Consider the following 26,677-nt stretch of genomic DNA (forward strand, 5'->3'; position numbering starts at 1 on the left):
TGCAGTAGGCTTCTAAAAATCCAGGTATTAAGGGTGTCTACAGGAAGATAAAAATTGATAAGAGATTTGCAATAGTTAGTCTGATACTCTCTCCATTGGATTAAGGTGGAAAAATCCTCTTCAGCACTACAGATGGGAGAAAATCCTCCCTCTTAGATTTCTTCCTGAAGCAGCTTATGCCTGTCATAGTCTTGCAGTAGAACAGAAAAAGCCTTTGGAGCTAGGTATGCTATCACAGATTTTCTGGGGGAAAAGAAAAACACTAAGAAATCAAATTTATAACTTTATTTAAGCAACGCAGAACATCAGGACAAGTGTAATATATTCCAGGAATGCAAAGATCATTCAGCATCAGAAAATATGAATAATATCTTACCAGATTAAGTGAGAGGAAACAATATGATTATTTTAATACCTATAGAAAGAACATTAGCTAAGATTCAGTAATCCTTTATGACTAATTTTTTTTTATGTTTGCAAAAACTGGGAAACTTACCAAACCTCGGGCTAATAAGTCATTTATTCCAAAACCCATTAGTAAAAATCATATTTAAGAGTCAAAACTTTGGAAGCATTCCCATTAGTATCAGTAAGAAAACAAAGGATGGCTGTTAGCCTTACCTTTGTTCAACGCAGCCCTGGAGGTCTTAGCCAGTTGTGTACTGAAACAGGAAAAAGAAATGAAAAATAGAAATTTTCTTCTTGAAGATGATATTAATTCATGCATAGACAATACAGGAAAAAAGTGTTTAGCATTGTTGCTACATATAAAAATTTAGATTCGTGTACACCAGTGATAAGCTTTTAGTTAATGTAATAGAAGAAAAGATTCCCTTCACAGTAGTATTAATCTATAACATATCTAAGAGTGAGCACAACCAAAGATATATATAACATGGAGAAAATTACAGAACATTATTGTGAGATATAAAAGACATGAATAAATAGAGACATTATGCCATCTTTAACAATAGGATATCTTGATTTGTTAAGATATCATTTCTCTCTAAATTAATTCATTGCAAATCCAGTCAAAAGCCCAATAAGGTTTTTGTGAAACTTGACAAAATGAATCTAAAATTTCTAAAAAAATTCAAAAGCCCAAGAATAGCCAAGACAATCTTGAAAAGCAAGGTAGGGGCCTTGCCACAGATATTGATACCAAGCCATGGAAATTACAATACTGTGGTCCTGATACAGAGATAGACAAAAAGATCAGTGGAATAGGATAGAAGCCAGAAACAGGGTCACACATATGTAGAAATGTGGAGGCAGCAGTCTAAATTAGTAGGAAAAGATGGAATGTTTTATAATGGTGCTTTATCCTTAATTGAGAATCATATGGAAAATAAAAGTGTATTTCTACCTTCACACCATCCCCCAAAATAAATTCAGGTGAATTAAATTTGAAAAGCAAATCTTAAAAATTTACTCAAAAATAAGAAATAATTGAAAATTTAAAAACAGATACAAAGAAACGAAATTGAGCTATTTGTAGTGAGGTGGATGGACCTAGACACTGTCATACAGAGTGAAGTAAGTCAGAAAGAGAAAAACAAATACCGTATGCTAACACATATATATGGAATCTAAAAAAAAAATAAAGGTTCTGAAGAACCTATGGGCAGGACAGGAATAAAGACGCAAACGTAGAGAATGGACTTGAGGACATGGTGAGGGGGAAGGGTTAGCTGGGACGAAGTGAGAGAGTGGCATTGACATACATACACTACGAAATGTAAAATAGATAGCTAGTGGGAAGCAGCCGCATAGCACAGGGAGATCAGCTTGGTGCTTTGTGACCACCTAGAGGGGTGGGATAGGGAAGGGTGGGAGGGAGATGCAAGAGGGAAGGGATATGGGGATATATGTATACATATAGCTGATTCACTTTGTTATATAGCAGACACTAACACACTGTTGTAAAGCAATTATACTCCAATAAAGATATTAAAAAAAAATGTCCATCTTCATGTATAAATCTTAGAAATATAATTCTGAGTGCAAAAGCAAGTTGTAGAAGGATAGGTGTAATAGAGTACTGCCTATATGAAATTTAAAACATGAAATGGTACAGTGTATTGTGTAAAGATGCTAAAATATATTGTAAAGTATAAAAACATACATGGTGCTAATATACACCAAATTGAAGGTAGTGTTTACTTCTGAAGATGGTAGATGAATATGACTGAAGAGGGACGTGTGCAAGATACACCTGTATCTATAATTTTTTTTTAGATAAAAATATTCTAAAGCAACATGTGGCAAAATTTTAACATCAAGTGAATGTCCAATAGTAAAGAAATGGTGGAATAAATTATGGCTTTTACATACTATCAAATATTTTTCAGACATTAAAAAGAGTGAGTTGTAGCTAGGTCACTTTATATGGAGGGATTTCCAAGAGTTATTATTTAGTGAAGAAAAGAAGATGCAGGGAAGTTTGTATAAAGTCATCCCCATTTTATAAAACAATGCATGTATGAGTAGGTGTATATGACATACGTATGACCATATGAACATGAAAAAGATGAGGAAGGGTTCCTCCTAGGCTGTTAATGGGTTGGGAGTGAGGTGATTAGGAAAGGAGAGGAGGGGAGGGGAATGGGGAGTCAAGCAAACTAGAAAATGGAAGACAATGCACTACTAGCATGGATGATGATTTGATGATTTTGTTTATGTACTTACGTGATCATTTATGTATATACACACACACACATATGCATATTTTTTAAAAGTGTAGAACCACTTATAGAAACAGTGAGAGTTGACTTAAGGGGAATTTACTATATTTGACTGGAGGCTGTGGTAGAAGAAATGGACTTATTAGCATAGTGCCAACCAAAGATGCCACTTCAAAGAAATTAATGATGTATTCTGTTTCTAGTGGATTTAAACAATTGATGCAATTAAATTGATGCTTTTCCATTTTTCTCCCTTTTGTGTTTATTAAAGTAACTGACCTTAATTTTAATGAGTTCTTAATAACAATATATATAAAATACTCACAGTGTGCTAGGTGATATAAAATACTAGTAGTAAAAGTAATAATATTTTATGAAATGCAGCCTTTTGACCGGGAAACCTTAGCTCTTTGTCTCTTTTTTTTCAACTTGGGAGAGAATAAGGAATGAGTCTTATTTATTTTGGTCAGGTCAAGGCCTAAATACAGATAGTGCAAGATTATGGATAATTAATTTTTTAATTTTGCATTTTTTTCTTTCAGCATGCGGGATGACAGAATTCGAGTAGAAAGGATGGATAACATGTATTTTGAATACAGCCACGCTTTCCAAGAGGTTACAGAATTTTATGCAAAAGACATAGTTGACGGTAAAGGTAGATATTTTATACATGTTAGCCATGTGTCCTCAAATTTAACTGAGTTGAGATTTGGATAAAGGTGCAAGTTTGACTAAAACTCTAATGGAAACTAGATAGTTATTGATTAATAACTGGAAGTAGAGGGAAGAGTTCACTGTTATTGCACTCATCAGAAGCACAACTGCAGCTGCTTCTTTGTAATTATGCCCATTTAGTAACCTGATGTTTTTGGCATATTCATTGGAGTGTAACAAGTTAGTTACAGAAGGACCTTCCTTTTTGCTTCCTTTAAAAGATAGTCCATGATTTTCCTGGAATTTTATAAAATGTAAATCTCCTAATGAAGGCTAGCATTTCCAGAAATTGATGGCCAGAATTAAAGTACCAGAACATTAGTGACAGGGTCTTAATATGTTGGATTACCATTGTTTGTCTAATTCACATTTTCTCAGCCAAGTATCCGTTTGATTTGGTCTGTACCCCTCATTCCTGCCAGTCCAGCTTATGCTAAGATCCAATTTTATCCCCTGTCACAAGCTGCAGAGCTTTCACTGTTAGACCAGCCTCCCCCAGCTCCCTCTTAGGCATCAATGTCTTGTTGGCATTTCTTTCCCCATTCCTTTTAATCTCATGGTGTCTTGGCCAAATTGAATCAGGCGTCTGAGAGTGTAACCCACTTATAATGGCAGTCCGAGATATCACCAAGGGATCATCATCTTATGTTCAACTAAAGACAAGACTAAGTCAGGAAACTATCATAAGCCACTCTTGGCATCAGATTCAGTTAGAAGGATATAGGACAGAAAATCCAGTTTGCCGACAGGACACTGTTCCTCTTAGTGGGAGGAGTCCTCAGCAGTCTGCAGCAGTCCACAGAGTCATTGGGCGCTTAAAATCCCCTCCCACCTCTAGTGACTGCTCAGTTGCAAAGAAAGCAGACTTTCATCGGGGGGATGCAGGATCTGCCCTGGCTTAGAAGCCCCATGACCTATAGGAAACCTTATCTCTTGCTGGAATTTCTCCAAAGGACATGCCAAGTTTAAAGAGTCAGTGTACTCAAGGAAGGCCAAAATTCTGGAGTCAGGTATTTATAATTTCCCCTAGTTCAGATGCTGCAGTTTACTGATGTCAGGTCATTTTTACCATATGCAATGCTACCTCATAACACAATGGCACTTCATCTTTGTCAGGTTTCCTGGGGAACAGAGCTAGACAGTTAAAAGGTGAAATTCTCAGTTGAAGGGAAGAGTTTTGTTAACTCATCATTTACACCTTGGTTTTATAAAAAGCTATAGTTGAAAGTAATGTATTTTATATTGCAGATTTGTAGAGGATATCTTGTAATTTTTTCTAAAGGTTATAAATACCTACTGCAAAAAAAGTTAAAACATAGTTGTGTGTAAGGAAAAAAGTACAAGTCCTTCCCCTCAAATCCTTAAGAATTTTTTGATGTACAGATCTGCACATAAACATACATATTTCTATGTATTTGTTTAATATAACTTGTATTTATTCTTTCAACTGATTTTTATTGAATGCCTATTTGAGGTATTTTACGTACTGTAAGGAATTAAACAGACAAAAATTCCTGCCCTTCTGGAGTTTACAGTCTAATAGGGGGAGGTGTACAATAAAATAGTGTTTAAAGGTGATGAGTACTATACAGAAAGGCAGGGAAGAGGTGAATTTTTAAGTAGAGCGGTGAGGGAAGGCCACACTGAGAATGTGGCAGTTGAACAAAGATTTGAACGAAGATTAAAGGAGTTAAGGGGGAAAACCACATGGACGTGTGAAGGAACAGTTTCAGGCAGAGACAACAGTAAGTACAACATATCTTAAGTGCTTGGTGTGTTTAAAGAACATCAAGGAGTCTGGGTGCTGGGACAGAGTAACTAAGAATATTAGGAGGTGTGCTCAGAGATGAAAGGAGATGGAAGGCAGGTTGTGTAGGGACTTGTAGACCCTTTACGAACTTGTGCTGCTTCTCTCAGTGAGTTGGGAAATGTTGGAGGATTTGTAAGCACAGTAATCCAGTTATGTGACGCACATTTTAAAAAGGATTCCTTTGGCTACTCTGTTAAGAATACCCTATAGGGCACAGGGATAGAGGTGGGAGACCAGATGGAAAGCTAATGGGAAAGTCATTCCCATTAGTAGGTGCATAATAATCTGGATGTACTGAAATTTATTTAAGTAATACCTTGTTGATGTTCAATTAGGTTGTGTCTAATTTTTTAAGAGGGAAGAGATATGGGGATATATGTATATGTATAGCTGATTGACTTTGTTATAAAGCAGAAGCTACTAGAAAAGATGTTTCAACTCACTTTCTGGTATACACGTCTTTAACAAGCATTTTGGAGTATTTCTGGGTCAAAGGGGATGAGCATTTTACACTTTGAAAATAGTTGCTCTGTTGCTCTCCAAAAAAGGGTCATCCACCGTCAGAAAATGCCCTTCGTACCCTAAGTATTTGTAAACTTCTGTATTTTTCCAAAGGGTAATTTTGGGAGATAACGATCTAAATTATTATTTCAAAAATCATAAACTAAATTTTATTTAACTTAATGTTTGTTTTTAATAAGGAATAATAACTTTAATGAAGGTGTATATTCTGTTTTTTTAGGTTCTCAAAGTTTTTCTGGCATCATTAACTTGGAAAAGCCTGTGATTTGCTCTTTGGCTGCCATAATAAGATATCTGAAAGAATTTAACTTGGAAAAGGTGCTTTCCAAACCCAAGTAAGTGATTTATCAAAAATAAAAAAAGGGTGGTGGTATATTAAAAAACATTTCTTAAATTGAATTTGGTAAGTACTGTTGAATTGAATTTTGTTAAGTACTAGGAAAGAAGTTTACCTGCTCTGGATAGAATATTCTGGGGCAAGAATGAGCTGTGTGGTATTGTTGCTGAAGAATATTAAAAATATTAATTGACATAAATTAAAAGAAAGCTTAAGAATTCTGTCAATTTGTATTCATGATAGGTATTGAATGTATTATAGCGTTGACCACAACACCATAATATAACACTGTGCTTTATACTAATGCACAGTTAATTGAGAAGTAGTATTAAGAAGTGGTATTGAAAAGCATTCATAAAACTTCATCACCTTTCTTATTCTTGGTTTCAATTCTTATTTCACAGACCATAAAGTTGAAGATAAAGAGGACAGCTACTAACATAGACAGCTTTTTAAAAAAATTTTTTAACTTTTTTTACTTTTGGCTACACTGGGTATTTGTTGCTGCACTCGGGCTTTCTCTAGTTGTGGCGAGCAGGGGCTACTCTTCGTTGCAGTGCGCGGGCTTGTTGCGGAGCACGGACTCTAGGTGCACAGGCTTCAGTGGTTGTGGCGCATGGGTTCAGTAGTTGTGGCTCGCGAGCTGTAGAGTGCAGGCTCAGTAGTTGTGGCGCACGGGCTTAGTAGCTCCACGGCGTGTGGAATTTCCCGGACCAGGACTCGAACCTGTGTACCCTGCATTGGCAGGCGGATTCTTAACCACTACGCCACCAGGGAAGCCCCTTACAGACAGCTTTTTAAAAGAGTGATTAACTTTGTAGAGTTGAGAGATTTAAAAGCTGGCAATTGACATTCTAGGAAAATGCTAGTTTAAAGGCCAGTGGAATAAAAAAAGGGTAGCAGAATAATTTTCTTGCCTTTCCATATTCTACCTTCACTAGCCCCTTATCTTTGGCTCTGTGAAGAATTACCCTATATCATATAGATCCTGGATAAGTAAGCTACTTCCTCTTCTGCAGAGGTGGGGTGGACAGATAGGAGCTATCTCAGTAAAATGTCATTTAGTACCAAGATTGGGAAATCCTTGTCTATGTCTATTTTAATCCCACCCTGAAAGCAATACACTTCCAAGACTTCTACCCAATGCCCTAAGTATTTTGAGGTATTTCTACTCTCTTTAGTCGGAGAGCAAACTATTCTAAGCCCTATGTGAACCCTTGTTCGTCCTACTGTTTCTTGTGGTTCTTTCCCTGATCTCATGTGAGGTCCTCCGCATATTTTAGGATCAGTGCTTGGCCAATGACTTTGATGGGACCCTTCTGCATCTCTCTGTATGCAGCTCTGTCGTCTCTGACATTCTGTCTCACAACTTCTACTTTCCTTGGTCTGTCCAAAGAGTTAGTCATAGTGTTTACCTCTTTTGTTTTTCTTCTCTCAGGGATCACAGTTCTATGCTGCCTGATGTCCAACTGCCTGAAAACAGTTTTAAATGTATATATATATGTATATATATATACACACACACACATATATATAGTGTGTATGTATATATATATTTGTATAATTTTCTAGTTGTGGTTAAAGGACAGTACTCATGCATTTAATCTTTTACGAATGAAAGCAGAAGTGAGGTGCCATGATTGAACACCATAAAAAAACAACAGAAGAGGGAGATGTGTAAAGTAACATCAGCTATCCTAAAAAATGTCTGTGTTCTGAAACTTCTGGAAAACTAATTTTCACTTAAAAATTAGCAATGGGAAAAGAACCAAATTGGAATCCCATATAAAATTATAATAAAAAAGAACAAGGAGCAGGATAATGTCCTTACAGAAAGTGAACGCATGCCAGAAAGACATGCCCACAAATTATTATTGTTGTCTGAAATATTAATGAAGTATTTTCCCATGTTACTTGGAAGATTTCTCTGGAAGTTCACACAGGATGAATGCTAGCCAGGCATTGTTTATAAGGTTTATTTCAAAGCACATAAAATTTGTTTTTTTCCCAAAGGATAAATAATTTAGAATTGCTTGATCAGTGATCATATACTGTCGAATTCCTAAGGATGCTGGCAGATATAACCCTGACTTCAAAAGTATATATATAATTCCTAACTATAACCTACTACTTCAAAATGAGCTAAAAGGAAATGATGCTAAATGTGAAAGGACAAATGAGAATAGATGAGAAATAGGAAAGATTTGAAATGAGGTGATAGGATTTGAGAATGAACTATATATTAAAGAAAAAGATCAATTTAGGAATAAAGAGTAAACTAGAAGGAATACAAAAGTAAATAAATACAACAGAGATACTTTTAAGAGAAACAGAATTTGAAAAGAGAGATGCAAGAAAAGATTACCATGGCAAACCCGATGAGACAACTATCCTTAGGAAACCCTACATGCAAGCTTGACCCTTGACCGGCATCGGAGACCTTGCCTTTGGGGAGGGTTTCCAGCATTCTCTGGTAAGAATGGCTCACTGTGCCTAAACGGTTTCTGCAGACAGTATGGTTTATGCTGAACACCTACTTGTTTTCTGGGAGCTGGAATTTTGGTACACGGTGGGGAAGAGGTGCCTATGTGAATGCAGCCCCCAGTGAAAACCCTGGGTGCTGAGTCTCCAATGAGCTTCTCTGGTAGATATTTCACACATGTTGCCACAACTCACTGCTGGGGAAATTAAGTACATCTTGTGTGACTTTACCAGGAGAGGACTCTTGGAAGCTTGCCCTTGGTTTCCTCTGGACTTTGCCTTATGTACCTTTTCCCTTTTCTGATTTTGCTTTGTATCCTTTCACAGTAATAAATCATAGCTGTGAGTATGACTGTATGCTGAGTCCTGTGTAATCTCCTAGTGAATCGTTGGGGATCTGTTATACACCCTTCTTCTTATTTTCTACTTTCATATGCATACTGGCAGCATTTAGGAATGCAAAGATATTTGTTTTAATTGCAAATAAATTAGAAGTGAATCTACAATAAAACTGAATTTTTGTCGTATGATACAATTTATAATTCATAAATTAACCATCAAAAGGTTAGACAAATGGTGAATGTATGAACTCTGAAAACTACATAGAGAACTATTCTCCACTATAAATTTCATATGTAATGTGGTAGGGTGTCTTTTTTTTTTTGGTCTGTTTTCATTTTCAAATAATATTAATAGTATTTAAATAGAATCTTTGTAAGGGGTTGATCTTTCACATAAGGTCTACACCTTTGCTGCCTTTGTCTAAATCAGAAAGATTGGTTTTTGTTTTTGTTTTTTTTAAGTAGTATAGGAATGATGTAGAATCTTAAATTTCTTTGGCAATTTTCAGCAAGAACATTTTTCTCCCATTATAAAACTTGAGGGGATAAAAAGCATCCTTTGTATTATTGTTGTCTGAAATATTAATGAAGTATTTTCCCATGTTACTTGGAAGATTTCTCTGGAAGTTCACACAGGATGAATGCTAGCCAGGCATTGTTTATAAGGTTTATTTCAAAGCACATAAAATTTGGTTTTTTCCAAAAGGATAAATAATTTAGAATTGCTTGATCAGTGATCATATACTGTCAAATTCCTAAGGATGCTGGCAGATATAACCCTGACTTCAAAAGTATATATATAATTCCTAATGGAAATAGACACTGACAGAAGGAAATTTCTTTTGTATTTGTAAGGAAGAGTCAGAACTCCAGAGTACATTATCATCCAAACATATGGGAAACCTGAAGCATAGTTAGTTCTTACAGTTGCTTGGTAATTATCATTCCATAGGAATCAGTCTAACTTAATATTGCCCAGTGGTTGATCTCTTTTATTAAGATCAGTGCAGATGTCAATGCTGCTGAATTGTGGGTCCTTGATGCCAACTAAGCATCCTTCGAGAGTCTGTCTTATTAAGGTACTCAAGTGTTCATTAATCACCCCTAGGGTGTAGGTTAAACCTGTCAAGAACAGGGGAAGTAAATGACTTTTCTTTAAACACATAGGAACTGGTTAGATAGCAACTCAGAGTCCAGGCTAGCAATACTTCCAACTTGTATCTTTGACCATGAAGGTGTGTGAACATCTGTCAGCTGTACAGCAAATCACTGCCTAATTGTTTCTTCCTGAAAATAATGTTTTACATTTTATTACTGTCTCTGGGTGTTTCACATACATTTCTGGGCTTTATGACTCCAAGGAAACCAAACAAACCCAAACTGGCCTCCCCACAGAAAGATGGCAGACCTTTGCTGAGCATATACTTTCTGCTAGGGTCTGCAGGTGCTGCAAAATGTATAAGACACAGAGAACCCATGCCTCCAAGGAGCTTAGATCTATTAATGAGGATAGCAGAAGAAGATAAATTACTGTAATGCAAGGCAAAGCAAGTTAACAGTTGTAAGAAGGAGAGAATGGCCTACACACACCTACTATCAGTGTTGGAGTTGCTTCCCTCTAAAAATCATTAACAAGTCATCCTTTGGAAGCTAGGTCAAACCTGTTGCAGGTAAATTACACTGCCAGGGGACAGTGTTCAGTTACTAGGCAACATTCCTAATATGCAGTAAGTTATTTCTTTTTCAGGGCTCTGGAACCTTAGTTGTGGGAGTCATCTAGAAGTGGAGGCATCTCTCAATGAGCACTGGCTCCTTGGGCTCTGATTTTAGGCTCTAGATTCCTGGATGAAAGCTTGCTTCTATAACTGGCTTAAGAAACTGGATTTTATTTACATCTTATTATGGCCATGATGAGTGGGGTTAGTTTTATGATGCAAACACTCATGCTTTCCTTCCAAATAGTTTAGTGACTTGCCGTTATTTTTCTTGCTTGGAAAAATGAGCCATCAAATCTGTAAGTGCTGTGGACAGAAATGTCAAAGGACTGGCTTATAAAGGAAATTAATTACTGGGTTAGTAATGCATTGATTAATATACTTTTTAACATGACAGGCTAATAAGGACAAAATTTGAATTGTGCATACATTTATTAATCACATTGAACTCAATAGTCAAGTTTATTTGAAATTTATTGAATTTTTAATCTAGTTTGGGATAGTTACAGGGACATATGGAGAATGTGAATTCTTTGAACTTAAGGAAGTAATTTCTACTTTTTCAGTTTTATACTCTACTAAAACATTAGCCACATTAATTTGTGGTCTTAATTATAGAGTAAATAACATTTGCACATACCAGAATGTTGATTAAAAGCTTTTAAAGTGTTTATCAGGATGATCTCATGCTAAAGAATAAGGAGGACGTTTTTAAGTATACTGACATATTTTTCTAGCAAATTGCATACCTTTTCCTGAAGAGACCACCACTTGCTCTGCCAATGATAAAAGACTATGTTTGGTTCTATTACTGGAAATATAAAAAAATTTAAAAATTGTTGGTACCATTACTTCCGTTTCTTGTTCTTGGTTTTTGGTGTGACAACAGCTGTCCTTTCACATCAGTTTACCTAACAGCGCCCAGTGTCGATAGAAGATACTCTCATAATGATGAATATTCTTTTTGGCTTTTTTGGGTTCGATTTCCTATCGCAGGAAATCATGTTACTTGAGTATTTCTAATGCCTAAATTAGTTTTTCTCTTTCTTTATGCACTTGCATCATGGCTCATATTTCATTCTTTTACAGGAATTTTAAACAGTTGTCAGGTGAAATGGAATTTATGACAATTAATGGAACAACATTAAGGAACCTGGAAATCCTTCAGAATCAGGTCAGGTAAACATAAGGCCTATTAGATTCAAAATGGTTTTGAAAAAAAATGTGGGATAAGGTAGCAGTCTGTTCTTAGGTATGCAGGTGAAAACAGTGTTGTCTTCAGCTGGCAGCTCTGCCTGACATCTACTGGTAACTGCAGTGCTCACTTTTTCTGAGGACCAAATACATGAAATACTTACTTGGGGGTTACGTTGGGAGCTATAGAGCTGTGCTTTTTAATGATTGAAGCAACACGTCCATCCTGATAATTTCTTTATCAAATATTTCTTTGGAAAGGCATCATCTTTGGAAATTAATGTAAAGTGGATTTTTTTGGTCTGCTTGGTTATGTTTTTTCTACATACTTTTAACTGATTGTTGAAATGTCTGCAGTCTTACTTCATTATCCAGCATATAAAACAAGTTTCTCTGATACTCAGTTTGACTGTAAGATGCATAATATTTCACTTCTCAAACTTCCATCATTGTTTACTTGCCCTTTATTGATGAATGAGAAGGGTAATGAAGACATTAAAATTATTGCTTTCATGTATTGAACTATCACTTGGAAATGTGAGATATTATATTGTAAAACTAATGTTATTATAACATAAAGTCACAGAAAGAAAAAGCAGTTCCAAGTCATTTGAGTAAGTAGTGGAAAAGCTGAACCATCTGCTGTGAATCACTAGAACTGCTGTGAATTAAAGTAAATGCTGAATGTATTCTCCTGACTCCTGGATTTGTATATTGCTGTCTCGTTTCTCTCACTTGGTTTCTCCCTCTGCCAGGCTGTCCTTGTATACTGGAGTCAGCCTTCCTTTTATGCAATAACATTTTTATCATGTCATTCTGTCATCCGGAAGTTGAGTATATTTCCCGCAAGTCTTTCTCATCAACTCTGTAAACATCCCCGAGGTAGCAGACAAAAGGGCATTTCTGGGGTGAAGAAGAGCCCACAGTCAAAGCCTGCAGACACAGCCCTGGTATTCCAAGATTTCTTTACTTCTGCCACATCCTCCCTGTTCACATCCTTTACAGTGGAGTCAGTTCTGAAATCAAATTCCTAAGGCAAAAATCATCCGTCATCAGAATACCCTCTAAAATCCCTTTCTTTATCAGGACTTGGGCCCTTGTAGAAATAGAAGCTGAAAATTAGCATCTTCTGCTTGTCTTTGTGCTTGGGCTTTGTCCTCCTTTACCATAGAGCAATGGAAAGGGGTCATGAGGAGGGAGCTGGTTGCCAGGGAGAGCAAAGGTGTAACAGGACTTAGGTCTCCCCCAGCTCTCCCTCTCTTGTCTGAGCCTGCTTCTCCAATGATGCCAGGTAATTAGAGAATGAGTCCCCTCCACCGTACTCTTCCTGGGACCCTTTACTGTGGTCCAGGCAGTCGGGCTCTCGTCTCAGGAAGGGATGGTGCAGTCACTGATGTGGGTTCTCCTCATAGGTCTGCTCTGCCTGCCCAGCTCCTCAGGGAGCCTTCCATGACCACTGTAGTTTCTGTGTGTGCCCTGCTTTAAACTCCTAAGGCCTGGAGAGGTTATAGCACACTTTTTATAGTTGATTTCTGCCAGGTGGCATTGTGTCCTCATTAGGAGTCTTTTCTCCCACACTTGGATGTAAGTGCCCTGAGGGAGGGACCATGTCTTAATATACCTTTGCCACTTATTCTATTGAGCTCACAGAAGGTATTATGTAAGTACCTGCTCGTTGATTTGAAGGAAAAGGAAAGAGTAAAAAAAAAAAAAAAAAAAAAAAAAACCAGGTGAAAACAACTTTATGTTCCAAATAGAACTTAAACCTATTATTAGACATTTTGTACTACAGTGAAACCTTGGTAAAATTTAATACCATCTCTAGTTAATTGTAAAATTTTTTTAATGGCTTAACTTTAAAGTGGCAAAGCATAGATAAATTTTTGCTAAGGATTTAATAAAACAGACTAAAATCAAACCCTTCAGGGGTACAGTCCTAGAGTGCAGTACAGGTTCACTTCTCTCCTTAAACTTGTTCAGTGTTGTCATGAGAGTATCTGTCTTTAGAATGGCAACCCTTAGGTAGTGGGAGATACTGAACTGCCAGAGGAAAATGAAATTATCTTCACTGTGCTTTCCAAGGCAGGAAAGGATGCAGTTATATTTTTGAGATGTTTAGGACAAACATTTCAAAAGAGACTTCTCAATAATTTATTGTTAGTGAACTAAAAACTATACATAGACTGTATCTTTCTTGTGTAAAATATAAGTACTTTGTGTGTGTATATAAGGATGTGTGTATGTATACATTCATTCATCTGACATTAAATGAACACCTGTTTTGAGCTCTGTTTTATGCTAGGGCGTATCATTTAAAATTGGGGTCTATGGAATAATGAGGATGCATGAACAACTAGCAGTTTTGGTACAAATACAATCATCTAGTTAATAAAACTTGTTTTCTGGTCTTTTTTAGACTGATATGAAAACCAAAGGAAGTTTATTTTGGGTTTTAGACCATACTAAAACTTCATTTGGGAGACGGAAGTTAAAGAAGTGGGTGACCCAGCCACTCCTTAAACTAAGGTAAAAGGAATTGTCTTTTGTGTGTTTAATCTGAACACTGTTTTCAGTTGGGGAAGATTTTATTTTGTATCTGGCAATAGACTATTATCGGGAAGATTTTTTTCCTTGTCCCTAACAACGAGCCTGCTTTCAGTTGGAAGACATGGGGTCTGCCCGGAGAAAGTGAGTTAACCAGTTAGTTGGGGTCATCAGTAGCATAAGGGTGTAGGGGGAGAGAGGCTGGGGCGATGGGGCACTGCCTTTTGTTGAGGGCTTTGAAGGCTGGGCTGAGGAGCTGGTAGCCAGAGGAGGTTAATCCAGTGATTCTGCACATGGGAGTGATAGGATCAGAGCTGGCTTGTGTGTGGGAGCAGACAAAGTGGTCATGGGTGGGGAACAAGTTAGCAAGTTCACGGAGAGGTTCTGAGGACCTGAGCTAAAGAAGTAACAGTAGGAATCTGAAAGAGGGCTTAGATGTGAGATGTTTAAGAAGGTAGGATGAGTAAACTAGGTGTGCTTTCAGGAAGGTAGGTGAGTCTGGTGCCTAAAACACAGTGGTTTCCAAGCTTGTCTGCACGTTGGAATCACCTGGGTAGCTTTGAAATACTTAACGCCTGTATCCAGCCCCCAGATATTGTGATTTCAGTGGCCTCCAGTGTGGCCTGGGAGTTGGAATTTTTAAAAGCTCCCAGATGATTCTGACATGCAGATAGATTTGGGAGCTGTGACCTATGCCTGTCACATAGTAGGAGTCCAAATAATGTTGACTGACGGACTGAATGAATGAATGCTATTATTTATTGTGCTTTTACTATGTACCAGTATTTAATATTCAGAATCATCCTCTGAGGGTGGGTCCTTGAGATGAGTAAACAGATTCAGAGAGCTTCAGTAACTTGCTTGATGTTTCACAGCTGGTAGAGCCTAGATTTAAAATCAGCATTGAATCCATCTTGAACAGCTTCCCATATGGACGGACCAGAGAGAGTGTAGTGCTGGTGCTGTTAGTGGGCTCTGTCAACTGAGTCAGTCCCACTAAGGCTGCAGCTCACCACCCCCTAGCCAGCCCACTGTGTTCTCACCGTTGCAGTGGTACAGTACCTCCTCACAGGGCTGCGGTAAGGAATAGAATGAGGCAGTAATCTTCACTGCCAGTTTTGAGCTCTTTATCATATAGCAAGCACTATGCTAGGGGCTTTACGTGCATCGTCTCTTAAACTGCACAGCAGCCTCACTAATGGCTGCATCTTATGCTGTGCTTAGTAAATAGCCATCTTTGGCAAAGGATAGCAGATGCTGTTACTGTTAGTCCTAAGCTTTAAGATACTGTTCTGATGATGATTGGTTACTAAATCACTTCACCTTTTAGTGGGTCATTACGGTTTCTTTTCTTGACCATAAAGACCTTCGGACAGGGGTAACTGACTAGGTAAAGAAGGAATTCTGAAAATGGAAGTATCTACTTTGGTTCAGTATTCAAACAAGATAAAGATACCTCATGGAGCAAAAGCAGACAAGATGGCTTTCTGTAGATAGTGTGCGGACAGCAATATAAGGGGCGTTGCCTTCTGGCTGATAGAAAGGCATCTAAAGCATCCACATTATTATTTTTATTTTATTTGGTTGGTTGAAATATTCAACAGAAACAGACTTGCTAGCAGACTTTTACATGCAAATTAAATTTTTTATTTCTGTTGTTAAATTTGTTTTGTATAAACAGGATTAATTTGAGATAAATTCAGTAGATCGTGTTGTATGCTCTTTGGGGGTTGATCATGTACTCTTTGGGACCCTCCTTTCCCAAAAAGGCTGAGAGAAGGTACTCCATGCGTTGAACTCCAGTGCTTTCAAGTATGAACTTTAGACCAGCCTAAAACATATATAGCTGAAAACAGGCACACAAAACTTCTTCCTTTGCCATTTTTATTTTAAATCATAGTTTAAAAACTTTAAGCTTCCTAATCCATTAAAATTGAATTCAGGGACTTCCCTGGTGGTCCAGTGGTTAAGAATCTGCCTGCCAGTGCAGGGGATGAGGGTTCGATCCCTGGTCAGGGAACTGAGATCCCACATGCCATGGGGCTGAACTCGTGTGCCATAATTAGAGAGCCTGCATGCCACAACTACAAAGCCCATGCCCCACAACTAGAGAGAAGCCTGTGCACCACAACTAAGACCCGACACAGCCAAAAATAAATAAATAAATATTAATAAATAAAAATGTGCTTATAAAAAAAATTGACTTCAAAAGAATTCCAGTTATATCTTAATTGCACTTGCCATGTCTTCCAAACAAATACCTAGAGAAAATCTTCAGCTGATTAGTCAGTAGTTCAGCTATATATTTATTGTTGTTGTTGTTTTAGTACTAACATTAGGTGCCATGCATCCAGGCTAATATTCTGTCTCTGACATAGGCAGCCAAAGGTTAGTTTAAAGCCTAGTTTTCGTCTATAGTGAGATCATACAGCAAATAATTGGTGACAAGGGAACTTAGCAAGCTATAAGGTGGATCTCCCAAAGTTCTTCAAGAGCCATTATTTGTCAGTCATCCATGAATTCTCTTAAATCCTTTAGGATCTTTTTAACATTTTTAACCTATTTTAGCTTCCAGGGCAATCACACAGTTCATAAATTCAGGACCAAGTGTTTCAAGTTTCAGAGGATTTTCCACTCCCACTACTTTTTATTCTATAAAATGGCCTCTTTGGTGCAAATTTTTCTAGTGACTTTCTAGGAAGTACAAATGGCTTTTACCCTATACTTACTGATTCAAAGAATTCACTTGGGTTATTGAGGTCAGATGTTACTCTACTGAAACCACATTGGCTTTTATAAATAGGCTATGCTTTCTTATGTGTTGTGCCCCATACATTTTATCAGTTCTGTAATTTTAGGCAAGAAGATTCTTCAGTGTAGGTCTCTGGCTTCTTATAACCGAATGCCATGTTGGCAAGCCATTAGTCCTAAGACCTTTTAAAATTAAATTATATTGAATTCATTTTTTTCGAGATTCCATCTTTGAATTTCTTCTGCTTCTTTTAGTTGATATGGTCTTGTCAGTCTTTTATACATATACCATAGGTACTTTATTGGTTTCCTCCACAAGCCCCAAAATGCAAATTCTGCTTGTAAATAGTGACTGGTTGGGAGGGGGGAGGGGCAGAAAACTTTGAAAAATGTGGGATGAGTATCTAAAATGGTATTTTAGGCAAAATATTAATTTCCAAGGCAGATTTGGTCATCTCAGAAGAGTATTCAAGATTCAGTAACTTACCCTGTGTTTTGAAATATTAAGCAAAGGTAAGTTCTGAGTTTTCTCCGTGAGTACCTCTTCTTCTACCTGCACCTTAAGTGTTGATGTTACCCGTGGTTCTTTCCTGGGGCATCTTCTTACTTTCAACACTACTTAGGATCTTATCTGTGGCCATGGCTTCTCCTGTAACTCATGTGCAGATGACTTTGTCTCCATTATCTCCCGCAGCTCCAGACCCACACATCCACTAGCATGTCTCTGCCTCAGGAAATGTTCAACATGAGTATGCAGAACAAATTGGAAATAAGACATTTCCTTCAGTGAGATAGTGATTTCTTGGAAATGCAGCTGTGTGTGTCTGTGTGTGTGTGTGTGTACATGTGTGTGCAGGTGTGCATACACACTTATAGAACAGCAGATTATTAACCACAAAGGGAACCTGAGAAATCAGTTCCTCCCCTTCTAGTGGATGAACTATTTTGATCAATGATGAAAACATTGTCTCTCTGCAAGAAGTAGTAGTATATCATCTTGCCTTTTTGTAAAATCACTTTTTATGAAAGGCACTCAGATGAAAGCCCTTTCATGAAAGACTTTTTATTAAGGAAACTAAGCATCTCCATGCCTCTGTGTTGCCCTTCTCTGTTTCTATCTGCATTACCCAAAGATGATTTTTTTAAAAATGTATATCTGATTATGTTTTGCTCCCTACTATTTACCGTTCTCACAGCACACTAAGGTGTGATATATTTCTGGACCTTTGTACAGTCTGTTCCCTTTTTCTAAAGTGGAAACTACTCATTTTTGTCTCCCTTACTTGCTGGCTGCTTCTTCAAAGTTTCCTTTGCTCACTGTTCATCTTCTCTGTATCTTTCAAATGTTGGAGTTCCTGAGGCCTGAACCTTAGGAGCTCAGCTTTCTTCCTTCCCTTATCCTTCCCTCCCCTTCTCTTCTCTCCAATGAACTTACCTATGCCCATGACCATAAATATCAAAATGTCAGTGATTCTCAAATTTGTATCTTTGGTCCTTACTCTCCTCTATTCTCCAGGCTTATATATTCAACTCAGGCTCCTAAACACATAGGTGTATCACAGGCATCTCAAACTTAACGTATTCAACCCTATTCCTCCTCCTGGTTCCCTGTCCCCTCCACCTAATGCGTTGCTTGGGCCAGAAACCTGGGAGTTACTCTGGACATTTCCTTTTGACAACCACATCCAATCTAATACTAAGTCCTATGCTTTTACCTCTAAAATATATCCAGAGACTGTGCATGTCTTGCCATCTTGACTGCAGTCAGTCCCACGTGGACTGCTGCAGTATCCTCCTAACTGATCTCTTTTTTGAAAATAAAAGCTGAATCATGTTACTCCCCTGCCTTAAACTCTTCATTGGCTTTCCATTGTGCTTCAAATAAAATTAAAATTCCTAAACATGGCTGTTCTGTCCGACTCTCCTCTGCATTCATGCATTCATTGTCGTCTGTTCACTCTGGCCTTCCTTTAGTTCCTGAGCATCCCAGAGCTTTTTCTCTTCTCATGGTCTCTGCATTTACTCGTCTCTCTACCTAAAATATTCTTTTCTTTCTCTTCAGTTTTTACACAGCTAACTGCTTTATTCTTTAGGTTTTACCTTAAAGTGTTAGTTCTTCAGAGAGCTTTTCTCTGACCTCCTGATCTAAATTATGTTCTTCGTATTATTCTTGGATAGTGTATATAGGACTTACTATGATTGGTATTTGTTTATCAGTGTTTGTTTAATATCTGCCCGTCTCACTCAACTGTGTGTTTCATTTATAACAAGCAATTGATAAGTATTTTTCCCCTGTGCTCATTTTTCTACATTTGCACTTTTTAAACAAAATCTGTATTATTAGTGTCAAATACACATAATGTAAAATTTATCTTAATCATTTTTATGTGTACATGTCATTAAGTACAGTACATTCATTAAGTACATTTTAAGTGTATTAAATACGTTAGTATTGTGCAACCATCACCACAGTCCATCTTCAGAGCTCTTTTCATCTTGCAAAACTGAAACTCAGTACACGTTCATGAATAACTTCTCAGTACTCATTTCTCCTAAACTCTGGCAAACACCATGTTACTTTCTGTCTCTATGAAGTTGACTATTATAGGTACCTCATATAAGTGGAATAACACAAGGTTTGTATTTTTGTGACTATCTTACCACTTAGCATAATATCTTCAAGGTTCATTCATGTTGTAGCATATATCAGTATTCCTTTTTTTAAGTTGAGGTATAGTTGTATAGTAGATTCACAACATTATCACTGTGTTGTATACCTGAAACATATAATATTGTAAAACATAGTGATTGAATATTTTTATAGATTATATTCAATTTAAAGTTATTACAAAATAATGGCTATAATTCCGTTTGTACAATATATCCTTGTTTATTCTATACATAATAGTTTGTATCTCTTAATCTCATACCCCTATCTTGCCCCTCCACCTTTCCCTCTCCCCCTTGGTATCCACTAGTTTGTTCTCAATGTCTGTGGAGTCTATTTCTGTTTTGTTATATAAATTTGCTTGTTTTATTTTTTAAATTTCACATATAAGTTATAGAGTAGAATATTTGTCTTTCTCTTTCTGACTTATTTCACAAGCATAATACTCTCTAGGTCCATCCACATTCTTGCAAATGGCAGAATTTTATTCTTTTTTATGGCTGAAGAATATTCCATTGTATAAATATACTAGATCTTCTTTATCGATTCATCTATTGATGGACATTTAGGTTGCTTCCATTTCTTGGCTATTGTAAATAATTCTGCAATGAACATTGGGGTGTATGTATCTTTGTGAATTAGTGTTTTTGTTTTCTTTAGATATATACCCAGCAGGAGAATCGCTGGATCATATGGTAGTTCTACTTTTAGTTTTTTGAGAAACCTCCATGCTCTTTTCCATAGTGGCTGCACCAATTTACAGTCTCGCCAACAGTGTATTAAGGTTCCCTTTTTCCATATCCTCTCCAGCATGTTATTTGTAGACCTTTTGATGATAACGATTTTGACAGGTGTGAGGTGATATCCCCTTGTACTTTTGATTTGCGTTTCTCTGGTGATGAGTGACGTTGTTCATCTTTTCATGCGTCTGTTGGCCATCTGTATATCTTCTTTGGAAAAATGTCTGTTCAGGTCTTCTGCCCACTTTGGAATCCGGTTGTTTTTATTTTATTTTTTTTGATATTGAGCTGTATGAGCTGTTTTTATATTTTGGATATTAGCTCCTTATTGGTCATATCATTTGCAAATATTTTCTTCCGTTCAGTAGGTTGTCTTCTAATTTTGTTGATGGTTTCCTTTGCTGTGCGAAAGCTTTTAGGTTTAATTAGGCACCATTTGTTTATTTTTGCTTTTATTTCTTTTGCCTTAGGAGACAGATCCAAAACAATATTGCTACAATTTATGTCAAAGAGTGTTCTGCCTATGTCCTCTTTTAGGAGTTTTACGGTTTCAGGCCTTTCATTTAAGTCTTTAATCCATTTTGAGTTTATTTTTGCATATGGTGTGAGGAATGCTGTCATTTCATTGATTTACATATAACTGTTCAGTTTTCCCAGTACCACTTACTGAAGAAGCTGTCTTTTGTCCACTGTACATTCTTGCCTTCTTTGTCATAGATTAATTGACCATACGTACATTAATTGACCATGGGCTCTCTATTCTGTTCCATGGATCTATGTGTCTGCTTTCTGTGCCAATATCCTACTGTTTTGATTACTGTGGCTTTGTAGTATAGTCTGGTAAGTATTTATTGAATGGATAATGAAAAGAAAGTCCTTAAAGTCATTAAAGTCCTAATTTAGACTCCTCCTTTGAGAAGTCCTCCTTGTTCTCCTTCCTCCCGTTATAGAAAGTTATCTACTCTCAATTATGTCCTGTTTCTTACTACTTCACCCCAAACACACACATAGAATACACTGGCAGCTCATAGTACTTTGAATATAACAGATGATTAAGAAACTATGAACAAATGAATCCATTTGAAAATCTTAGGGTTCTCAGTAGGCTTTGAAAATAAAGACAAACCTATATAAGGGAAGTTTAATTTTCTGAGAAAAACTTCTTGATTGTAAAAGAACCTTAGAAGCAGTTTTCTTTCATGTGATTCCTTGTTTTAGTGCCACAGACTTGGTTCTGAGAAATCATTTCTTCTCTTTTAGTGGAATAATTGCTTGTTCAGGTGTGAAAACATTGTACTTAACAGTGGAAGAAATGGTGTGGCGACATCTTGCATTCTTGTCAAACCCCTAGTGGAATTAAAATAGATAGAAGTTGATCAGAGAAAGTCATGTGACTTAGTAAGGAAGCCAGGCTGGGTGACAGGAAGGGGCTATCATCCACCTCAGGCATAGCTAGTTTTAAGTATCATGTAAAAAGGTCTAGCTCGTAACTCTAAACCCATCTGAATCAGAATTTATTTGCTTAGAAATATTTGGGGTCAACGTGATTTTCATATGGCTCTTAAAGACCATACCTGTAGAATCTGAATTACATAATTGGTGATTTAGACAGTGTATTAGTTTACTATGGCTGCTGAAACAAAAGTACCACAAACTGAGTGGCTTAAATGGCATAAATTTGTCTCACAGTTCTGGAGGCTAGAAGTCCAAGATCAAAATGTCAGTGGGCCTGTGAGGGAGAATCTATTCAGTGTCTCTCTCTTAGCTTCTGGTGGTTTGCTGGCAATCTTGGGTGTTACTTGGCTTGGAGATGTGTTGTCTTTTATCTCTGCCTTTATGTTCACATAGTATTCTCCCTGTGTGCATTTCTCTTCATGTGGCATTCTTTTAATAAGAATAGAGTCAAATTGGATTAGGGGCCTACCCTATTCTAGTATGACCTCATCTTAACTAATTACATCTACAATAACCCTATTTTCAAGTAAGGTCACATTCTGAGGTACGGAGGTCTTCGACATATATTTTTGGGGGGACACAGTTCAATCCATAACAGATAGGCTCAATTATTTCATATCTTTCCTCTTCTTGGCATGGGCAGATCAAATGTACACATCTCTGGAATGGAAACAAGTGTTTTGATGATTATTTAAATGTATCACACATTTATTCAATATCTGTAGTGAGATTGTAAAGAACACTGAATTTTGTAAATTGCAAACATTATGCAATTTTGCTCCTATAGTGCAATATTCTGAAAAATCTTTACTCTCCCTTACCTTTGAAAAACATTCTGGATTGTATCTGTCCAGGTGAAGGTATTTATGCAAAATGTTAGATTGATTTTAGGGATGAAAATGAGACATATTTTTTTTAAAAAAGAAAGGGAAATGTTTGGTAGAAAGGAGCAGACGTCCAAATCTAAGAGTTGAGGAAAGAAGAGTAGCCAAGGTGGGAAGAGGGAAGTGCTGAGGCTTGAGAGGTGAGGTCTGTTCCTCTGTAAACTAGTCTCTATGTGGGGGGAAGCAGAAGATGAAAACTCAAGAGGATCATATGAGTGGAAAGAAAATGGCAGAAAGGGAAACCAGGTCTAACTTGTGTTTCATCTGGTTTTTCAGCTGCATTTTTCATCTGTGTTATCTCTGTTCTTTCAACTATCCTCAGAGATGGTTACTGCTTCTATATTATAGATGAGAAAAACTGACACTCAGGTTCATTAACTGAGATCATCCAGCAAAGCACATAGGGCTATGTCTGAAAGCACAGTTTTGGAGTTAATGAGACACTTGAGCTTGTTCTGATTCCCTCATTCAGTTGTGTCACTTGGGTCACGTTATGAACTTTTGTACACCTCAGTTTCTTTACCTGTAAAATGGGAATTGCATTACCTACCCCATAGTGGTGTTGTGAGGACCAAATAAGATGGTACATATAAAGGATTACTGTGGTTCCTGACATCAGTTGTGCAGTCAAGAAGATAGCTGTGAGCTTTGTGATACCAAAAAATTGTAAGCAACCTAGCTATTAGTAGGGGAATGGAAAAATAGTTATCTGGTCATACATTAGAATATCATATGGCAGTTAAAATGAATGACTCAAGTCTACATGTTTCAATGTGGATAAATCTCATAAAAACAATGTTATAAAAGAATACATAGAGCACAATAACCATTTATCTGAACTTTGTAACACATTTGTGTTGTTTAGGGGTTCAGACATAAGTGGTAGAAATATAAAAATAGGAAGTAGAAAGGATATTTACTAACATCAGGAAAATGGTCACTTCTGGGAAGGGAGGAAAGGGAAAGAAATACAGCTGGGGTAGTGTTTTATGTGTGTTTGCAATGTTTTATTCTTAAAAAGTAAATAATATAGAGAATATAATACATACATAAACACACACACACATATGAATTTTTTAAATGGTACTGCTACCACCCCTTCACCCCCATTCTGATCAGCTAAAAGCGAGATTCAAACCCAAGCCCATCTCTCTGGAAAGCCCATGTTAGACTTGAGAGCATCTGTTTTCCACCACATCTTGTTTTAGAAAGAGGGGAAGACAGTCATAAGATGACCTGGCTGGGGGGCTTCCAGTCGTGACAGGAAGGAGGCTGTGTGCCCATGATGTCAGTTGTCCAGTATCTGTCCTGGTCAGTTCTCCTGAATCTGGTACTTCCCTGTATTTTATCTTTTGCCTGTAGCTATAGTCAGAATCATGAGGAGAATTTTCAAGGACCACTGGTAAGGAGGTAGAGCCTTTGTGTGAGTCCCTTCTCACATGACGCAACCATTAGCATTTGAGGACTGTCATTGTATGTGATTGGGCTTGGATCACAGCCTTTCTCTTTTATTTAATACTTTAACTTGTCTGAGTCCTGGGAATTTAGGAAGCTCAACTTTCTGTTCTGATTGACCAAGTGCACATTAACACTTAGTAGTATAAGATAGTTATTTTAAACTTATTTATTTATTTTTGGCTGTGTTGGGTCTTCGTTGCTGCTTGCGGGCTTTCTCTAGTTGCGGTGAGCGGGGGCTACTCTTTGTTGTGGTGCATGAGCTTCTCACTGCGTTGGCTTCTTTTGCTACAGAGCATGGACTCTGGGTGCACGGGCTTCATTAGTTGTGGCACGCAGGCTCAGTAGTTGTGGCTCGCAGGCTCTAGAGCACAGGCTCAGTAGTTGTGGTGCATGGGCTTAGTTGCTCCGTGGCATGTGGGATCTTCCCGGACCAGGGAGCAAACCCATGTCCCTTGCATTGGCAGGCAGATTCTTAGCCACTGTGGCACCAGGGAAGTCCCAGATAGTTATTATTAATTTTGTATTATTTAGTGTCAATGACAGTGTTCCTACTCTCAAGGAGTATCTAATCTAATTTGGTCAAGGTGTAATCTAATGAGGAGAAGGAGATGCAAGTGATGGAAACTTTTTTTTTTTTTTTGATGGAAACTTTTATACCTGAAATAAAATGCTGTGACTCACTGTATAGCTCAATAACATAATTAGAACAAATGAAGAATACTTTTATAATTCAAATTAGATTTTTATAAAACTGCTTAAGAGCATTAAGCATGCTAAGTTTATTCTTGGCATTTAAATCACACCAATATTTAAGAAAATTGAAAATTGTTGGTTTTAGGAAATAGGTCCTTGACTAGATTTTTGTGTAATTTTCTAAAGTACATTTTAGTGATAGCTAATCTTCTTGAATAATTAAATGACTTTTATTTTGGTAAACCCATATGTTTCGAGTATTAATATTTGTATGTCTAATTTATAGCCCTGGCCTAAATGACAAAGTAATAGAATATTATATATTTGCTCCACTTAACATTTAGTTTATATTAGCAAAACTAAATGCCATTTTAACTCTGGAACTTCCTGAAATTAATTACACGAGGAGGCTCTGTTTATTCTTTGTGGTTTCCCATGTTCCATGAGCCTGCCAACAAATGTTCACCTGTGGTGACTCTGCTCTTACTCAGCCCAGTGAGACACACTACTTCTCATAAATGGGAAGGAAGAGTGGTGGGTGAAGCATAACTGGGAGCTGTGACTGATTGGTGTTGACCCCATGCCTCTTTTCCTTTGCTGTGTGGATGCGAGTGAGAGCAGAGAAGGGGACTGCTGCCACCAAGAAAAAAGTGACCCTAAATGCCTCTTACCCAAACGTCTGCCCTGTTATTGCATATGGATTAACCAGCATCTTTTGGGATGCAGTCTATTCAGGAACATTTAGCTGGTCTCTGCTTTGTACTATAGTTGCCAAGTTTCCAAGAATTCTTAACCACAGGCCCACCTTCACTCAGGTTTGTTATTTTAATTTGTTTTATCTCTGTGGTCTGGCAATTTCTAAGTTATGAAATTTATTTAAAATTGTCCCATTGTGCATTATGGTTCCTAGCGAAAGCAAATACAGGTCCTCCCTGAAGGGATACACTCTCATCTAGGCCTCCTAGGAATTTCAAAGAGCAAGTTCTGCTGTAAGCTCATAAACCGTAATTACAAAAGATGTGGAGAAACAAGTAATCATGAGTTGAGTCAGCAGAAATTATAAAACAGTAGACTTAGAATCCCAAGACCTTCAGATAAGGGGATTATAAAGATAAATATTGAACCACCAAGTTAAAAAAAATACAAAAGAGAATAAAAACATGAGCACAGAACAAAAATACCATCAAAAGAGATCAGGTTGATTTTTTAAGAAGAACTACATACAACTTTTAGAAATGGTGGGTGGGTTAGACCAGAATAGATGCAATATCTGAATTCCAAGATGATATCTGAAGAAATTACCTAGAGTGTAGCACAGAAAGATAGTGTGATCAGAGATAGAAGAGACTGAAAGACAAATCAGGTCTAACATAATCCTCATCAGATTTCCAGTAGAAGAAAATGAGAATAGGAAAAGAGAGACAGTATTCAAAGAGATAGAAGATGAGAGTTTCTCATATTTCATGAAAGATGTGACTCCTTAGGTTTAGAAAACACAATTGAATCAAAGTGCAATTGAAAACAAACAAGAATTCCACATTTTGCTAAATCATGATGAAACTACACATAACACTGAATCAGAGACAAAAATCCTATAGAGAGCAAAGAAAGATCACCTGTAAAGTAATGGAAATTATATAACTGATTTGATTTCTAATTTCTACCTGTTCTGTAATTCATCTGCTT

General features: G+C 37.1%; 1 protein-coding gene across 4 annotated transcripts in view; it reads left to right on the forward strand.

The window, feature by feature from the left end:
- MSH3 (mutS homolog 3) overlaps positions 1 to 26,677 on the forward strand; it is a 211,435-nt gene that overhangs the window by 85,338 nt on the left and 99,420 nt on the right. For 3 of the 4 annotated variants that reach the window (XM_070045159.1, XM_030846850.2, XM_070045158.1), the window contains exons 9-12: positions 3,227 to 3,339; positions 5,951 to 6,065; positions 11,694 to 11,778; positions 14,215 to 14,324. In XM_070045159.1, coding sequence (XP_069901260.1) covers positions 3,227 to 3,339; positions 5,951 to 6,065; positions 11,694 to 11,778; positions 14,215 to 14,324 — 423 coding nt within the window. The remainder of the gene's footprint in view (positions 1 to 3,226; positions 3,340 to 5,950; positions 6,066 to 11,693; positions 11,779 to 14,214; positions 14,325 to 26,677) is intronic. The other variant, XM_070045157.1, reaches the window with a different exon arrangement.

Source organism: Globicephala melas, chromosome 3 (assembly GCF_963455315.2).
Source record: "Globicephala melas chromosome 3, mGloMel1.2, whole genome shotgun sequence".
NCBI lineage: Eukaryota > Metazoa > Chordata > Mammalia > Artiodactyla > Delphinidae > Globicephala > Globicephala melas.